The sequence below is a fragment of the Hippocampus bargibanti genome, linkage group LG11 (assembly GCF_051943395.1).
Source record: "Hippocampus bargibanti isolate YZ-2025 linkage group LG11, ASM5194339v1, whole genome shotgun sequence".
Classification (NCBI taxonomy): domain Eukaryota; kingdom Metazoa; phylum Chordata; class Actinopteri; order Syngnathiformes; family Syngnathidae; genus Hippocampus; species Hippocampus bargibanti.
Window position 1 is genome coordinate 707,081 of NC_142744.1, and position 19,313 is coordinate 726,393.

The 19,313-nt window shown below is 43.4% G+C and overlaps 1 protein-coding gene across 1 annotated transcript in view; it reads left to right on the forward strand.

Annotated features, from left to right (window-relative positions):
- Positions 1–18,159, forward strand: part of efr3a (EFR3 homolog A (S. cerevisiae)) — a 29,835-nt gene extending 11,676 nt beyond the window's left edge. The window contains 20 exon segments of the mRNA XM_089009216.1: positions 1,844–1,981; positions 5,207–5,285; positions 6,448–6,583; positions 7,162–7,236; positions 8,566–8,733; positions 8,809–8,823; positions 8,826–8,922; positions 9,812–9,863; positions 10,152–10,324; positions 11,022–11,097; positions 11,637–11,798; positions 12,309–12,440; positions 13,427–13,494; positions 13,600–13,727; positions 14,039–14,089; positions 14,275–14,360; positions 14,616–14,664; positions 14,741–14,844; positions 15,326–15,375; positions 15,451–18,159. Coding sequence (XP_088865342.1) covers positions 1,844–1,981; positions 5,207–5,285; positions 6,448–6,583; positions 7,162–7,236; positions 8,566–8,733; positions 8,809–8,823; positions 8,826–8,922; positions 9,812–9,863; positions 10,152–10,324; positions 11,022–11,097; positions 11,637–11,798; positions 12,309–12,440; positions 13,427–13,494; positions 13,600–13,727; positions 14,039–14,089; positions 14,275–14,360; positions 14,616–14,664; positions 14,741–14,844; positions 15,326–15,375; positions 15,451–15,556 — 1,945 coding nt within the window. The 3' untranslated portion in view covers positions 15,557–18,159.
- Positions 18,160–19,313: the final 1,154 nt, after the last annotated feature.

A 19,313-nucleotide genomic window follows, 5' to 3' on the forward strand; every position in this document is an offset into this window, starting at 1 on the left:
TTATGATTCAACAACGGTTTAATTCATTTTAACTCCTTCACTGGTAGAAAATGTGTCCACTCCAGTGCCAGGGTTTTTGTCATTGTCACTCAAATTCCAGGACCCACAAATAATTGAGTTTTCGGACTACATAAACATTCGATTTAGCATAAAAAAACCTGAGACTCTCTTCTTTCAACAGTTAATTCCTAAATTATATGGATCTGGAGTTATCTGAGCTTGAAATGGGGGCGGATGTACAATATACAATGCAATACTGTACATACATATTGGTTTATATCGTGCTTTAACAACAGCAGAAAAAGAGTTAATTCCTAAGTGATATGGGTCTGGAGTTATCTCAGCTTGAAATTGGGGCAGATGTACAATATTCAATGCAATACATACATATTGGTTTATATAGTTCTTTAACAACAGCTGAAAAAAACAGTTAATTCCTAAGTGATATGGGTCTGGAGTTATCTGAGCTTGAAATGGGGGCAGATGTACGAAATATAATATACAATAAAACCACTTTTTTTATACAGTACAGTTTACGGGAACGGATTATTCTCATTTTAATGGTTTCTTATGGGAAATAAATGTTTGGAAGACAAACCTTTGGCCTTACACACACTTTCTGGGAACCAATTAAATTCGTGAGCTGAGGTATCACTGTACTTTGTTTTTTTGCCATCTTGCTCAAGTCGATCCACTGTCAACAAAAATCTATTTTTACATTTTTACCAGACATTTTGCATTCTTTTAGTCTCCCTCCGTTGGCAGCTTTTGCCCGCGTAGGGCTGATTATTTCTTTGCGCTCGGTGTTCCGTTCCGACTGGAGCGCCTCCACATGTCGTCGGTGTCCAATTATCCGCCTCAGGGTTGCCTCGGCAGCATCGCTGTCTGCCATCTTTAATGGCGGCCAATCCGATCAGACGCTTGTGGTCTAATGACCTCATACGCACTTTTTGCTTCAAAAGTAGCCTTGTGAATACATTTTTCAGGTCCTGAGGATCAATAACACTTGGACATGTTATCTATGAAATTTTGGACACCCTTTGAATATATATCTCATTACAGTGATACCTCGGCTTACGAACGCCTTGGCTAACGAACTTTTCGGCTAATGAACTTTTCGGTTCACGAATGTTAAAGTCACGAGAATTTAATCTTGGCATACGAACTATTTTTCGGGATAGACACGGAGCGCAACAATGAGCGATGTGCCGTTCTCCAAACGAGGAAATGGCAGCAAACTTTTTTTTGTCCTCTATTCCCCGCTCCCAGTCTTCGTTAAAGCCTCACGTGATTGGTCAAGAATGCAGCAGTGGAGAGGCGGTCGTTACAGAAACACAGAGCTGCAAATTAAAATAGATAGGCAGACGACAGACTGAGAAAATGAATAGGAAAACACAGTGAAATTTGGACTCGGCAGAGTGTAGACTGCAAGGTTAAAATATCCCGCCAATCAGGCACCACAAATAACCCGCACAAGCCATTATGATGCAAAAAGCGATCAACCCAGCTAAACAGAACACAATTGATGAGGAACTAGGTAAAATGATCGCCGAGAAAGCACGGCGACTTCACTCGGGTATCGTCAAGAGGCAACCTGGAAATTCGTCATCCATTGATGATTTCAAGGCTAGCCGCGGATGGTTCGAGAACTCGAAGCGTCGTAAAAAATGATGTTTCATGGTGACCTGGGAATGGATTATTCTCATTTTAATGGTTTCCTATGGGAAATTAATGTTTGGGATGCACACTTTTCGCCTTACGCACTCTGTCTGCGACCCAATTAAGTTCGTAAGCCAAGGTATCACTGTAGTTTGATATTTTTGCGGGTGTTTGTGTGTGTCAGGGTACATCCGAGCACGCCTTGCGTGTCCAGTCAAGACGGCGAAGAGAATCCGTCCACGTTGGCCGAGAGCTGCTTTAGAGAACTGCTGGGACGCGCCGCCTACGGAAACATGAACAACGCCGTCAGACCCGTGCTCGTGTGAGTAAAAACCGCTTCCTCTTCAATTTCACACCACGTCCGCCGCATTAGGTCGACTCATTTGAACTCACAACATTCTCATCAAGTTGTCTCATTTTAACCTTTATATCGTAGCAATCTAAAATAGTTTAGAATTCCGTCCAATGTCAAAACATGGAACATCCGAGTTACGACTGGGTTCCGGTCGTAAGTCAAACGGTCGTAAATCGAAATCCATTCAAAATGGCCAACGTGACGTTTACATGGCAGGATAGTATATGATGTCAATCTGTTGTTTTTAAGCAACCTACTATTATATATATATATACATTATACATTTATACATTTTAGAACTTTTCGTGTCATTTTTATCATTTTATATTTCGTATTATTGATTTTTACGACTCTTTCACTGTACCTGTAATGCATACACTGATTACTTCAATGGTCCTGACTGATTACTTTTATTGTCCTGCCTGAGTATGCAGCCTAAGAAGTTTGAAAGGGGAGTAAAAGAAGCTATTTTCATAAAACAGCTAAATCCTTCACTAAATCGCCATGGAGGGGTGAGGTTCAATTTGGATCATTCGTACAACACACTGCTTAGGCAACATAGGCTTAGTTATGCTGATGAGGTGATACTAGAGCAAATGGGGCAATCAGGCCAGTCGTAGACCTCATGCTCAGGCAGGACAATAGAAGTAATCAGTCAGGACTGGTGACGATGCCTGACGTGACGTCTAGTCACGAACGCCCCTGACCGAGAAAGCGACACACAATGCATTTTGGGTACTTTGTTTTGTCTGAAAACATCGTTTTGATGGCGAAATTAGAAGAAAAACTACATAAATAACGTGATGGTGAATCGTTGTGTGTTGCACTGGGACGACTATTTGATACTAGTTGACACAAATTCCCAGCAGACAAATCAGCCCATTTCCAACGGAGTTTGGGCGCCATCTTGTGCATTTTCTGGGACGCTATATTGGAGTCCTGATGGCTCGAATTGATACGGAAGGACTTCTTTAATGGATGGCCTCTTCAAAACTATTTGAATCATATTCAGAACTGGATGATCTGAAGCCATTGTTTTGATTCTGGAGCAAGGCAGTGTGTGACCCCATAGTGACGTCACGAACAAGGGGGCGGGACTTTCTGAATCTGCCCAGTTCCGAGCTCATTTTGTGGCAGTTTTGGGACACTTGAAGTCATTTTTATTGTTGTTTTGCATTGGACTAAAAATACTAGCCTGTGTGTTTTGGCTATTTTAGATGCTATCAAACGTTTTTCTGATGTTATAAATGATCAGATGCTAATCGCATGCGGACCTCAAGGTCAATTCGAGTTGACGCGTTGGTTTGGTGGAAGGGGGTCGTCTGGTCCCCCCCAGTTGTCAACCTAATGAGGCCTCGGCGATGTTGGCGCCTCCCGATCTTTTCATGATTGCACAGTTTGTCTCTTTTCTTTCATTTTTATGTCTTGTGGTGTCGCTAGTCGGGCGTCATCTCCTCCCGCGGGGAAGGAGGGGTGGCGATATTCGCTATAAATAGTCGCACCGGGGTTCATCGTGGGGGAAGGAGGCGGATTTTCGGGGGGGGGGGGGGGGGGGGGGGGGGGGGGGGGCTTCGCATTGACGTCACCTCACGTTGGATTGCGGCTTGACTGAGGATTTTGGTCTTTCTCTTCAAATGGAAGCTCTCGCTTGCTTTTTGTAGGCGCTAAAAGTCAGACTTGCCAACATCAGACAGGCGAGATGTCCACGTGGATTATTATTCGTGTTTTTTGGCAGGTTTTCTCTTTTTTAATGCATGGCTTCCCGAGATGTGTCGACCGAATTTCATGCTGTCAAGTCAAACTGCTCCAAATCTCTCATGAACAAGTTTATCTTGAAAGTACAGTGATACCGCAGTATAAGAACTTAATTGGTTCTAAGAATGTGTGTGTAAGGTGAAAAGTTTGTCTTCCAAACATTTATTTCCCATAAGAAACCATTAAAATGAGAATAATCCGTTCCTAGGTCTCCATGAAACATAGTTTTTGACAAAATAAGCCTTAAAACTACACAAAATAGACCTTATTTCATGTATAATAAATGTGCTATTGTATTGTAATGAAAGAAATAAACTGGACTGTATAATAAAGTTGTTTTATTGACCTTTGTGATGGTCGTTGATGTAGTTGCCTCTTGATGATATCCGAGGGAAGTTGATGTGCTTTCTGGGCGATAATACCTTCACTCACACTGTCCCTTGCTAGCTGCTTTTCGTTAATCTAAATCAACAGAAGTTTTTCTTTTGTGTCCTCTTTAGCTTAAAGGACAATCAGAAAATCAGAAAAACGTTTGATAGCATCTAAAATACCCAAAACACATAGGCTGATATTTTAGTCCAATGCAAAACACCAATAAAAATGGCTTCAAGTGTCCCAAAACTACTTCAAAATGACCTTGGAGATGGCGAGTTTCAGAAGGTCCCGCCCCCCAAACAAAGTACCCAAAATGCATTGTGTGTCAGGGGCGTTCCATACGTGACGTCACATCAGGAATCGTCACCAACTCGAAAACAAGACTTCTTGAATATTCAGCGCAAGTCTTAAAAGGTAAAATATGCTATGGATGGATATTTGTACAAAAAACGCTCAGTAAAAGTCATTTCAAGTCATTTTACAAATTATGGATGCAACTTATCCGGAGGCGTCGGTTGTCCTTTAAGCCTATCCTCTAATACAACCTGAAACGTTCAATCATCTCTTTTTGAGGCCATCTTGCGCTATCTGGGTATCCATCCAGTTTCGAGTTGAGATGATTTGAGGAGCTCGATGCATACACAAGCACTCACATAGCGCTTTGCTGCTACCTAGTGGCATGGATGTGCAATTACAGTACGTGATCGGGCAATGGCTGGGAATGATGAAGCTCATTTGGCATTCCTCGCCCAGCGTGACAATCAAAGTTCGGAATTTGAGTGACAGCTAAACTCTGCGCCAATCACCACGTCGCACCAGCGGTCATCGGGGAATGCGAGGCGTCCCGCCAGCTGCCGCCGTTCCTCATGAAAAGTCGAGTGGCAGCTGCGCTCGCAGATGCGTCGGCCTTCGAGTGTATTCGGTCGGGGGTGGGCGGGGTCTGGTGGGCCAGTCTGTCAGCCGCCATATGTGTCATGTGACCTTGCGTCGGCTTTCTGTGACCACGTGTGACTTGACGACGTTTGTTTCGTTTTTTTTTTTTTTTTTTTTTTGCATCCGTAGTCACCTGGACAATCATCACCTGTGGGAACCCAACGAGTTTGCCGTTTCCTGCTTCAGGATCATCATGTACTCCATCCAGGTCAGGATCTTTGTTGAACTCACACATTTTCAACTAAAAAAGGCTTCCAATGTGTCACAAACATCCAATTTCACATGAAAAGCCTATTTTCCTCGATGTGTACTACCTCAACCGACTCTGTCTACTTCATCTAATCCACCCATATCAAAGGTCTCAAAGTCATTTTTTGCAGTCGGCCATCTTGTAGTTCCGGTTTCCTCTCGAGGGCCGTTCGGAATTTGGAGAAGCCATTCGAATGTTTCAGCGCCTTCGCATATTACAGTGATACCTCGGCTCATGAACTTAATTGGTTCTTAGGAAGTGTGTGTAAGGCGAACAATTTGTCTTTCAAACATTTATTGCCCATAATAAACCATTAAAAATGAGAATAATCCGTTCCCAGGTGCGCATCAAACACAATTTTCTACGAAATAAGCCTTAAAACGACACAAAATAGGCCTTATTTTATGGATAATAAATGTGCTATTGTATTATAATTAAAGTAATAAACTGGACTGTATAATAAAGTCGTTTTATTGACCTTTGTGATGGTCGTTGATGTAGTATTTTGTACAGCCTCCCCCATTTCAAGCTCTGATAACTCCAGACCCACAGAACTTAGTAATGAACTCTTTTTTTCTGATTAAAGAAGAGAGGCCAAGGTTTCTTCCGCTGCATTGAATGTTTATGTAGTCCTAAAAGTCAATATTCTGTGACCCACATTTTTTTTTGCGGGGAGTGCCGATAAAACGCTGGTCAGACCTCTGGCAATGTTTTTTCCTTCCGCAGGAGGGCAGCATTTGCCTTTTGTCCATGTTAGGGCTTTGTTCCAGCTTCAGTTGTTGTTAAAGCGTGGTAGAAATCCATATGTATGGATTGTATTGTATTTTGTACAGCCGCCCCCATTTAAGGCTCACATAACTCCAAACCCATATCATTTAGGAATTAACTATTTTTTTTCAATCAAAGGTTTCTTACGCTGCATTGAATGTTTACGTAGTCCTAAAAACTCAATATTCTGTGGGTCCTGCAATTGGAGTGAAAATGACAAAAACCCTGGCACTGGAGTGGACACATTTTTGCACATTGGGTTTTCAATATAATTTGTCAAGGAAACGCCGATGAGCAACATTTTCCAAAAATGACCACGACCTAAATAAATGCATTTTCTGCTGCTGCGCAGGCGCAGCACTCTCACCACGTCATCCAGCAGGTGCTGGGCCACTTGGACACCCACAACAAGAGCACCCCCAGGGTGCGCGCCGGCATCGTCCAAGTGTTGCTGGAGACGGTCGCCATCGCCGCCAAAGGATCTGTGGGTGAGTCGTGCCGTATCGTTCGTCTTCGTGGGGAAATCGGCGCTAGACATAAATCGGCGGTGAACCTGGATACGTTCGAAAGCACTCCCTGAAAATTCCTTTGCCTCAGTGTCATGCACGTCTCGCCACTGATTCAATGTGTAGAGTGATACATCAGCTAACGAACGCTTTAGCTTACGAACATTTCGCCTTACGTTGTCGTGAGAATGTAATCTTGGCTTACGAAGTAGTTTTCGGCGGACGAACCAAACCACAACTTTATTATACTGTACAGTTTGTCTTTAATTACAATACAATAGCACATTGATTATACATAAAATAAGATATATTTTGTTTGGTTTTAAAGGCTTATTTAGTAGAAAATAATGTTTTATGGGGACCTGGGAACGGATGATTGTCATTTTAATGGTTTCTTATGGGAAATAAATGTTTGGAAGACAAACTTTTCGCCTGACACACACTTCCTAGGAACCAATTAAGTTCGTAAGCTGTGGTGTGACTGTATTTGGTTTCGTGTGTTTTTCTGTGTGTTCCGACGCCTGCGTGTTGGGAAAACGAACAAAATGTCTGCTGGCTAGGAAGCATCCAAGAGGGCAAAGCAAGCGACGTGGCTGACAGGGAATATGCCACACCTCCTCCCAACTTGTGGCTCGGTAACGCCCTCAAACGTCACCATCAAGGGTGTAGAGGAGCGTGTTGTGGAGCAGGGCCGGGCAAACTTGCACCGTTGCATCCATTTTATGTTTTTAAACTTTAGAAATGTAATTAACTCATTCACTGCCAAACAATGTGGAATAATGTGACCAATCCAGTGCCAGGGTTTTTGTCATTTTCACTCCAATTGCAGGACCCACAGAATATGCAGTTTTAGGATGACATAAACATTCAACGCAGCCTAGGAAACCATACACTCTCTTATTTAATTAAAAAAGAGTTAATTCCTAAGTTATATGGGTCTGGAGTTATCTGAGCTTGAAATGGGGGCAGATGTACAAAATACAATACATGTTGGTTTATATCACGCTTTAACAAGAGCTGAAGCTGGAACAAAGCGCTAACATGGGCAAAAGCTGCACCCTCGTGGAAACGCAAAACATTTCCAGAGGTCTGACCAGCGCTTTTTCGGCACTCCCCACAAGAATAAAATAAAAATGTGGGTCACAGAATATTGACTTTTTGGACGACATAAACCTTCAATTCACTGTCAGAAATCGTAGACTGTCCTCTTTCATTAAAAAAAGAGTTAACTCCTAAGTTATATGGGTCTGGAGTTATTTGCACTGGAAATGGGGGCGGCTGTACAAAATACAATATACAGGTAAAATCCGACTTAAGACCGAGTTCCGTTCCGACCAAATGGTCGGAAGTCGAAATCCATTCAAAATGTTGAATAGAGAATCGGAGGCTAAATAACTCGCAAACTCCTCCCCTCTGGTGCCATCACGCAGTCGATTGCTGTGCGAGCGCGAGATGCTGGCTGGCTGGCTGGCCGAAATTGTCGTAGGCGTTGCGGTGCCATGCATAGAATTAAAATAAAAAAATAGGGTCTGTAGGTTATGGTCGTAAGTACGGGTGGTTGTAAGTCAAGGTGGTCGTAAGTCGGATGTTACCTGTATATTGATTTTGATAGCGCTCTAACAACAGCTGAAGCTGGAACAAAGCGCTAACATGGGAAAAAAGGGGAAAGCTACCCCTCATGGAAGGGAAAAACATTGCCAGACGTCTGACCAGCGCTTTATCGGCACCCCCAAGTAAAAGGAAAGGCACACTTTTCAATTTCCGAATAAGTTTGTGAATGGCAGCCAATGAGTTCATCGAAACGTGGCACCAGAGCACAAACATTTTGCCTGGCCCTGATGTAGCATATGCTAGCGTGTACTAGCCTAGCTCAAAGGCGTGCAGTCCTAGCTTGAGGTTGTTTGTTAGCGCTATAACGGCGATTTGGACATTGTCTTATTGCAACTTTGCTACTCTGCGTTTAGGTCCTACGGTGCTGGAGGTGTTCAACACGCTGCTGAAGCATCTGCGCATGAGCGTGGACTTGGAACTTGGCGAAAGCTCACGCAGGAACTCGGCCGGCAGCGCCTCGTCGGCCCGCGGCAAGGAGAGCGACGAGCGCATCGTGCAGAACGCCATCATTCAGACCATCGGTACGGCGTTCGGCCATCTTGCCGTCTTGGTGGCGCTCCAAGATGACGGCCGGGTTTTTCTTGCTCCGCTGCCAGGATTCTTTGGCGGAAACCTCCCGACTACCAGAGGGCAGAGGTCATGATGTTCATCATGGGCAAGGTGCCCGTCTACGGGACGCCGTGCCACACGCTGGACACCGTCAAGATCGGGTGAGTCGACTAGCAAGCCGGCATTCGCTACCCCCGCCCACCGTACTTCACTTTATCTCCATCTACAGTTATACCTTGGCTTACGAACTTCATTGGTTCCCAGACAGAGTGTGTAAGGCGAAAAGTGTGTATCCCAAAAATTAATTTCCCATAGGAAACCATTAAAATGAGAATAATCCGTTCCCAGGTCCCCATAAAACATCATTTTCTAATTTTCTAAGCCTTAAAACGACATGAAATATACGTTATTTGATGTATAATAAATGTGTGATGGTATTATAATGAAAGAAATAAACTGTACTATATAATAAAGTCATTTTATTGACCTTTGTGATGGTCTTTGATGACTTGATGGAATGCAGTGGCCATTTTGATCTGAATTAAACACTTGATGAGGAACGTAGCCTTCTTCTTTCACCATCTTGACGAATGATCCCTTGTAGGTGCTTTCTCGGCGATAATTTTACCTAGTTCCTCATCAATTGTGTTCTGTTTAGCTGGGTTGATAGCTTTTTGCATCAAGTGTACAGATGGCTTGTGCAGGTTATTTGTGGAGCCTGATTGATGGGATATTTTAACCTTGCAGTCTACACTCTGCCTTTGAACTATCAAAGTCGAAACGAGTCGAAATGTCACTGTTTTCTCTCCATTTTATCACTCTCTTTCTGTCGTCTGCCTGTCTCTTTAATGTTTAACCAATCACGTGGCTTTAATCAACAACTGGGGGCGGGGAATAGAGGACAAAAAAAATGCCTATCCAGAAAACAAATTCAGAAAAGAAAAACCCCACCGCCGCCATCAAAATGGCTGACGTTTGTCTTTTGTGGACGATGTTGTTGTGTTGGGTTTTCTTCTCACCGTCTGGGACTTGCGGTTCTGACGGTTTCAGGCATCACGGGACCAAGCGGATCCAGACGATGCTGCTCAGCTCGCTCATCATGGTCAGTCATCACAACGCACACCAGATCCCAACATTCCTTTCTTCTCCCAAGTTGCTATCTATTAGCTAGCTAGCAATTAGCTGTCAAGGTGACCGACTGTAAGCTGGCTAGCTGTTGGCTATCTTAATTATTTATTTGCTATCCATTAGCTAGCTAGCTTTCTATCTATTTGATCTTAAAAATCAAGTTTATTATTATTATTATTAGACCTTTAACAACCTGCTATCAGATATGTTCTGTTTTTTTTTTTCCCGGAATGGTCACTTCCTGGTTGTCGCTTCCTTCCAGGTGACGTCGGGTTTCAAGTCCAAGTCGATGTCGGGCGCTCTGCCATCGCCCTTCCTGGACCCGCTCTTCTCCATCTCATTGATGGAGGACAGCGAGCTACGTCAGCTGGTGCTTGAGATCCTGCACAACGTCATCGACCGGCACGACAACCGCGCCAAACTCCGAGGAATCAGGTGCTCCATCCTAAATAACAACTAATGTGCCAACTAACGCTACATGCTAATAATGTGTCTTATCCGGATGCTAAATAATGTGAGGTAGTTGCTGTTAAATCATGTTTATTGCCCAATAGTGCACCCTGAATTTCCGATAGTAAACAGTGTGACATCCAAAATTAAATTCACTTTTATATCATTCATGAGTTAATAAATAAAAAGTTAGGACGTCGGAAAAAAGCTTTGTCATCACAATGGTTAGCAGACACGCTGGAGCCTATTTCAGCTGTCTTCGGGGGTAGGTTAGGGACACCCGGAACTGGTTGCTAGCTAGGAGCTAACTTACCGATGCAATCTTCAGGTCAAGTAAGGAAATTAGCTATCTAGCTAGCTAGCTATTAGCTATATAGCTAACTAGCTCGCTATTTGAGTCAGAAAACATATTAGCTAGCTAGATATTAGCTAACTAGCTGGCTATTTATTAGCAATATAGCTAACTAGCTAGCTATTTGAGTCAGGAAACATATTAGCTATCTAGCTAGCGATTAGCTATCTAGCTAGCTATCTATTGGCTATATAGCTAACTAGCTCGCTATTTGAGTCAGAAAACATATTAGCTAGCTATCTACTAGCTAACTAGCTTTCTAATTATTAATGCTAATTGCTAATTCCCCCTGGATGCAAATGCTAACGTCGACGTTTGTCTATGCCGAAGAATCATCCCCAACGTGGCGGCTCTGAAGATCAAACGGGAGAAGATTTCCAAGCAGGACGTGGCTTTCATGAAGAAGGTTGGTGGTCACGATGGGCTGTTTTCTTGCGGGTGGTGCCGATAGAGCACTGGTCAGACCTCTGGCATTTGCCATTTTTCGCTGCTAGCGATTTGCTTCAGAATGCAAAAAAAAATCAATATGCATGGATTGCATTGTATTGTACATTTTGCTCTCAGTCGTACAGGAGTGGTCCATCGCTGAAAAGGTTTCTTCAGTCGTCATTCTGTACTTCTTTGAAGGTGTCGGATGTTTCACTTCTCATCCAAGAGGCTTCGTCAGCGAACTAAAACTTTTGCTGGTAGCTGCCACCTCTGGTCAGTAGGGATAAATATATATTGGGACAGAGCTACCAGCAAAAACGTTAGTTCGCTGACGAAGCCTCTTGGACGAGAAGCAAAACGTCCGACACCTTCAAAGAAGTGCAGAATGACGACTGAAGAAACCTTTTCATGGATTTTTGTCACATGGCCTGCCAGTCAATGAGTTAACGTCCGCCACCAAAATCGCGATGAGGCCTGTCGTTTTTGGCTCACTTTTGGCGTTGTTGTGTGCGGCAGCACGGCCAGCAGCTGTACCGCCATATTTACCTGGGCTGCAAGGAGGATGACAACGTGCACAAGAACTTTGAGCTTCTCTTCACCACCCTCGCCGTCCTCACCATCGAACTGGCCAATGAGGACGTCGTCGTTGAGCTCGTGCGCCTCTCCGTCGCGCTGCAGGTGTGCGCCGCTACAAAATACTCAAAACTCTGTCTCAAGTACAGTCATACCTCAGTTTATGAACTTAATTGGTTCCCAGAAAGTGCGTGTAAGTTAGTCTGCCAAACATTTATTTCCTATTAGAAATCATTAAAATGAGAATAATCCGTTCCCGGGTCCCTATAAAACATAATTTTCGCTGAAACAAGCCTTAAAACTACACAAAATAGACCTTATTTTATGTATAATAAATGTGCTATTGTATTGTAATTAAAGAAATAAACTGTACAGTATAATAAAGTCGTTTTATTGACCTTTGTGATGGTCCTTGATGTAGTTGATGTATTTTATTTATTGTATTCTATTTGTGATTGTATTTTATTTATGATAGAACCTATGCTTGTCTGTGACTGTAAAGTGTCCTTGAGAGCTTTGAAAGGCGCTTAAAATGAAATGTATTATTATTATTATTATATATCATTAGGGTGAAGGTTTTCAAGTGATTGATTTAACTTTTTTGTGTGTGCGTAGGAAATGGCTCTGTCAACGGAGGAGAATTTGTCCATGTGGCTGCGTTGCGGCGTGTTAGCCTTGGTGGCGGCGTACCTCAACTTCCTGAGTCAGATGATCGCCAACACCAGCTTCTGCCAGCACGTCAGCAAGGTCGCCACGGCGATGCCAACCTTCAGTTGGACTCTGTTGACCGATGACAACTGCCAACCTGACCCTCTGTTTTCATGTACAGTGATGCCTCAGCTTACGAACTTAATTGTGTGTGTGTGTAAGGCAAAAAGTTCATCTTCCAAACATTTATTTCCCATAAGAAACCATTGAAATGAGAATAATCCGTTCCCAGGTCCCCATAAAACATAATTGTCTACTAAATAAGCCTTAAAACGACACAAAATATACCTCATTTTATGTACAATAAATGTGCTATTGTATTATAATGAAAGAAATAAACTGTACTGTATAATAAATTCGTTTTATTTACCTTTGTGATGATAGTTAATGGCTTGATTTGATGGAATGGAGTGGGAGACCCTCACTCACACTGTCCCCTGCTAGCTGCTTTTCATTCATCCAAATCAACAGAGGTTTTTCAACCTCTTCTAATGCCTGAGACCGTTGCTTAGACAACACAGAAACACCCTTAATAGCTTCCTTGTTCTTAAGGATGTTAGCAATGGTCGACTTAGTGTACTGGTCCTGGGACGCTAAGTCACATAAACGCACACCTCGTTGGTGTTTTTCAATGATCTTCTTCTGCTCGACGGTCATTTTCTTTTGTGTCCCCTTTGGCTTAACACTAGCCTGTGGTGGGGTCTTTTTTGCTCCCATAATAGCAAAACTACTCTACTCGATAACAAACTACATCTGCACTCAAAGAAAGGGGGGTGGGTCCTGCCAGCCACCGTGGTGCCGTGTGGTTTGGGTCGTCCGCCGAAAGCTAGTTCGCCATCCAAGACTATATGCTCGTGAATTTAATGTTCGTGAGGCGAAAAGTTCGTAAGCTAAAGCGTTCGTTAGCTGAGGTATCACTATAGTTGTTCCGTTTAGTCATCATTCGCGACTCCTTGGCCACCCAAAACTGCTTTTTTTTTTCAGAACTACCAAACGGTTCCTAACTCTATTTCACCGACTTTCAGGTGATCGAGCTGCGCAACATGGACGCTCCCTACCTTCTCCCCGAGCACATCTTCCGGGACAAATGCTCGTACGTTGCCGTTTTTTTTCTCGCTCATCGTCACATCCTCCATTTTCTCTCTCTCTCTCCTTCGTGACAACGTCGACCTTTCTTCATGTGGACGTGAATGCGCAGGCTTCCCGAAAACCTGGACAGGGACGACACGGCGCTCTTTTTCCAGAGCGCCGACATGGCCGACAGTCTGGCGGGAGCCGGATACAACGCGGACAGGCTCAACGTTCCGTATGTGCCGCAGGTCACAGGTAATCCTTGTGACCTTTGACCTTTTTTGTGCTTCCATTTTGTCCTCATTGGATTGGATTGTTTTGGATTAGCCGCGTTCGGCATGCTCCAAAATCTGTAAATGCTATTATTGTGTGACTTTGAATTTTTCAAACAGGCGTACCTTTGACCACCCCAGCGTCCAATCATTTTCCACTCCAATTCGCCCAATCAAAAGTTTATTGGCAAACCCGCCCATTCGTTGTTTTTCTCCTCGAACGTCCAATCAAAGATCCCCAAAGCTTTTGATTGACAAGCGTCATATGACTCGGATGTCTCCCTCTTGTGTCAGTGCTTTACACGGTGGGAAAGATCCTGCACAAGTGCAAACAGAAGTCGAGAGGTAACAATGGCAAGCGTAGCAAGTTTAGCAACCGTAGCCGCAGACCCTCCACCCCCCCCTTAGACCACGGCTCCTCAAACGTTTGGCTTCCAAGAAGCACCTGACTGAACCCTGACAAGTTAGCTCAGCGCCGCCATTAGCGCTTGTGATCCCATTGATTCCGCTAAGCGTGTGGCGTCCTGCAGATGAAGAACGCCTGACAAGGAGGAAGAGCTTCGTGGACACCATCTCCTTGCAGGTGGACATCATGGCCAGCAGCCTGCCGGATAAGGTCTGTGTGCCGTAGATGGTTAGCATGCTAAGAGCTAGCCTCGATTCACTTTTTCTAACACTCGGCGTGATACTGAGCAAGTCAAAAGACTGTTAGCCCGTCACGCTAATTTGTACCAATAACTGATTTGTTAATTGTTATTTTTGTTCTAGTTTAACTTCTTTTGTTCTAGTGGATTTGTGGAAGCGTATCTGCTCCTTAAAGTCGACTTGAGTCCACTTGATTGTTGCGCAATCAAACGTTGTGTGTGTTCAGTCGCAGCTTGCCGAGGAAATCACCTTTGAGACCCTCAAAAAAGCCATCGGTGAGATCGAAACGCATAACAAAAATTCATAAAAAATGGACACAGACTAAAAAGCGGCCTTTGTCATCCCGGTCAGACACGAGCTTCCTGGAGGATCAAGAACGTGAGCGTCGCCGTCAGGTGATGGAGAAATTCCAGAAAGGACCTTTCGAAGAGATTGCGGCGCACTGCGAGTCCAAGGTACTCACGATTAGCCCAAAAGTGTCAGCTAGCGACGCAATCCTTGTGTCTTTGCCGGGTTTTGACTTTGGGCTAGCAAGCAGGCGACCTACCGAACAGGCGACCTGCCTAGCGGGCGACCTATTTAGCGATCGAGCTTGCTAATGGGCGAGCTAGTTAGCGATCGAGCTAGCTACCGGGCGAGCTAGTTAGCGATCGAGCTAGCTACCGGGCCAGCTAGTTAAATTGAGCTAGCTACCAGCAAAGCTATCTACCGGGCGAGCTAGATAGCGATTGAGCTAGTTACCGAGCAAGCTAGCTAGTGATCAAGCTATCTAGCGATTGAGCTAGCTAGCGATCAAGCTAGCTATCGGGCAAACTAGCTAGTGATCGAGCTAGTTAGCCATCAAGCTAGGTAGCGATCCAGCTAGCTACCGGGCGAGCTCACTAGCTCTCTTCTCTCAGCAAACCTGCATTGCTTGTGCCTCCGTGTGCCGTCTAGGCTAACATGCTACACGAGCGTCTGACGCATATCTTCGAACTCACCATCAGGTGAGTACCTCATGACATAAACACTCCAAACTAGCATGGCAAGAAGCTAATTCCATGAAACGCCCCCCTTTGCAGACCACCGCCAAGTCCGTCTGGCGCGCTGTCGATGTCTTCGGGTCCCGCCCAGCACCAGTCGGTTCCAATCTACGAGATGAAGTTCCCCGACTTGTGCGTCTATTGAGTATGTGCGCGTATACATCACGAGTACACACACCAAATTTTCAGCAGGATCTTGAAAATAATCATTGATTATTGATTTTGATTTGTCAGTCATATCGCAACATATCAAAATAATCGCCAGCAATCGTATGACGTCATGATGACATCATCACCTCACCATCTCCGCCGTCGACTCTGCGTTCGGTTTAAACGCGTCAAATTCACGTGCGCTCATGATTAGCTTGACACTTGCTATGAAAATGTTCAATGGCAGCTAGCAAAAGAAGGCAAAACACATTTGCTGGAAGTAACTCAAATAGATAGGAAGCTAGCTTGCTAATAGAGAGCTAATAAATAGCGAGCTAAATAGCTAGTCAGCCAGCCAGCTAGACCGCGGGTAATAATAATAATAATAATACATTTCATTTATAAGCGCCTTGCAAAACTCTCAAGGACACTTTCGGATATTTTTTGCGGGTGAGCAGCGGCAGCCACGCGCGCCAGCGTTCACTCAACCCGGAAGTAACATAAAGTAAAAAAACAAAAATATTACATAATATGACAACACAAAGACACAGTTAACTATTAGCTGACAGTTGAGCTAGCTATCAAGTTACCTACCTAGCTATCTGTTTGCTATCTGTTAGTTATCTATCAGCTATCTATTAGCTTTCTATCCTGCTCACCCGCAGCCTTTCTAAACTCTCAAGGACACTTTACAGTCACAAGATATTTTTTCTGCCGGTAAGCAGGATAGAAAGCTAATAGATAGCTAATGGATAACTAACAGGTAGCAAATAGATAGCTAGGTAGGTAGCTTGATAGCTTGCTCAACTGACAACAAATAGTGTTGTCATATTATTTGTTATTTAGTTTTGTTTTTTTTTTTTTTTTTACTGTATGTTACGTCCGGGTTGAGTGAACGCTGGCCTGTGTGGCTGCCGCTGCTCACCCACAAAAAAAATATCCTAAAGTGTCCTTGAGAGTTTTGAAAGGCGCTTATAAATGAAATGTATTATTATTATTATTATTCTTAACAGATAGCAAATAGATAGCTCGGTAAGTAGCTTGATAGCTAGCTCGACTGTCGGCTAATAGATAACTAACACATAGCAAACAGATAGCTAGGTAGGTAGCTTGATAGCTAGCTCAAATGTCAGCTAATAGATAACTAACAGATAGCTAGCTAGGTAGCTTGATAGCTAGCTCAACTGTCGACCATGAAAATTTCACTCAACAAAAATGACTTGAGTCCTTGTGCAGCCCCGGTTTAGCCTCTGGAGGATTTCAAAATAAAAGTTGTCCTCTATCTGAATGTTAACGTCGCTTTGAATGTGACAACGGTGCTTCGGGCATCCGATAGATTTATTTTATCACGTGTGTTTGAAAATGTAACGAAAGAAAGTTGATTTTTTTTTTCCATTTGTTTGTGAACGCGTCATGTTTAGCGCCAGATTGTCTATTTTTCTATCACCGCCTTCACGTTCCCGAACGGTCGCATTCCGCAAGACAGGAAGTCTGTTGTTGACGTACCCAATGGACGCTAACATCGTAGCGTCGCTTCAGCGTAAACTTAAAAAAGTGAAAACTTTGTGAATTAATCACTCTGGGTGTATTTTTCCGATCAATGTGCCGAGTTTTTTGTCTGCTAGCAGCAAAATGTTTGAATGTGCGCTGATGACTAGCTGATACTTTTATTAGCATCGCGGCGGCTTTGTGAAACGCGTGAACATCATCAAGGGACGTGCGGTCAAGCGAGGGAGGCGTCGTGCGAACGAATCAACCATTTTCACGGCGGTTCTCCAGCCCGTTCCTTCATATTTGTTTAATTTTGAAATTGAACAACTGTCAATCATTCCCTAATCAATATTACTCACTGGATTGGATTAGGCTTTATTAGTCTCGCAGTGGAGAAATGGACATTTCATAGCAGCAAAGGGATGAAAGGAAGAAGTCGAAAAACAAAATACAGGAGCAGCTGTAAAGGCAGCCACTCTCGCGGCGCCATCTCAAACTCAAAACAACAAAAGAAAAAAAAAAAATATGACAACACAAGTCACACTCATTCAATCTTCAGCACTGGAGTTATCTGAGCTTGAAATGGGGGCGGATGTACAAAATACAATGCAATACGTTCATATAGCACTTTAACAACAGCTGAAAAAAGAGTTAATTCCTAAGTGATGAGCGTCCGGAGTTATGTGAGCTTGAAATGGGAGCGGGGGTCCAAAATACAATGCAATACATACAGATTGGTTTACATCGCGTTTTAACAACACCTGAAAAAAAAGAATGGGGGCGGATGTACAAAATGGCCTCTCGTGGGAGGGGAAAAACATTGCCAGAGGTCTGACCAGCGCTTTGACCGCACGTCTCGGATGATTTTAACCGCGAGAGTTCGACAGCCGCCTTCAACGTTGCCGTTTTGGTCAAATTATTATTCTTTTTTTGATCAAGTAGAAAAATAATAGATGCAAATTATTATTATTATTATTAGTTTTGTTTGTTTGTTTTTCGGTCTCAATGTGATTGTAGAGCACCAGCGCTTTAAGAAAGTGACTTTGTGCTTTGTTGTCGTTCGATCGTGACAAAGTTACGCTTAATAAAGTTCACTTGACACTCTTCCTTCCGAACTTTTATTTTTATTTATTTATTCATTTTTTAATTGATGACAATGAGGAGGCGTTGCGTCGTCTTCACCAAACACGTCCGCGCGGCAGCCAAAAAGAGCTTCGTTCTATTTTTATCGGATGCTGCTGTTGCCATGGAAACACACCTCCTCCCATCAGGCCTTTTCTTTTATTGTCACCGACAACTAAAAGTGTCCTCCCACGACGCAACCTCTCATTTCCTTGTTCTATTTCAATACATGGGATGTAGTTTCAAGTACAGTCATACCTCAGCTTACAAACGCTTTAGCTTACGAACTTTTCACCTTACGAACATTAAATTCGCGAGAATATAATCATGGCGTACAAAGTAGTTTTCGGCGGACGAGCCAAACCACACGGTGCCACGGTGGCTGGCGGACTAGTTTCCGTCACCCCCTTTCTTTGAGTGCGGACGTGGTTTGTTATCGAGTGGAGTACTTTTGCTATTATGGGACCAAATAAAGACCCCACCACAGGCTAGTGTTCAGCCAAAGAGGACACAAAACAAAATGACGGTCGAGCAGAAGATCATCGAAAAACACCAACGAGGTGTTCGTTAGTGTGACTTAGCGTCCCAGTACCAATATGCTAAGTCGGCCATTGCTACGTATGGCTAAGGTTGTTTCTGTGTTAAGTAAGCTTTATTTATATAGCACTTAACAGTTAAACGGCTGTTTCAATGTTTTTTTTTTGGCTCAGGCAATAGAAGAGGTTGAAAAACTGGATGAACGAAAAGCAGCTAGCAGGGGACAGTGTGAGTGAGGGTATTATCACCCAGAAAGCACGGCAACTTCACTGGGATATCATCAAGAGGCAACTTCATCAACGACCATCACAAAGATCAATAAAACCACTTTATTATAAAGTAGAGATTATTTCTTTCATTACAGTACAATAGCACATTTATTATACATAAAATAAGGTATATTTTGTGTAGTTTCCAAGATTATTTAGTAGAAAATTCTGTTTGATGGGGACCTGGGAACGGATTATTTTCATTTTAATGGTTTCTTATGGGAAATAAATGTTTGGAAGACGAACTTTTTGCCTTACACACACTTTCTGGGAACCAATGACGTTCGTAAGCTGACGTATCACTGTATATGGAAGAGTTCGAGATGAAAAGTC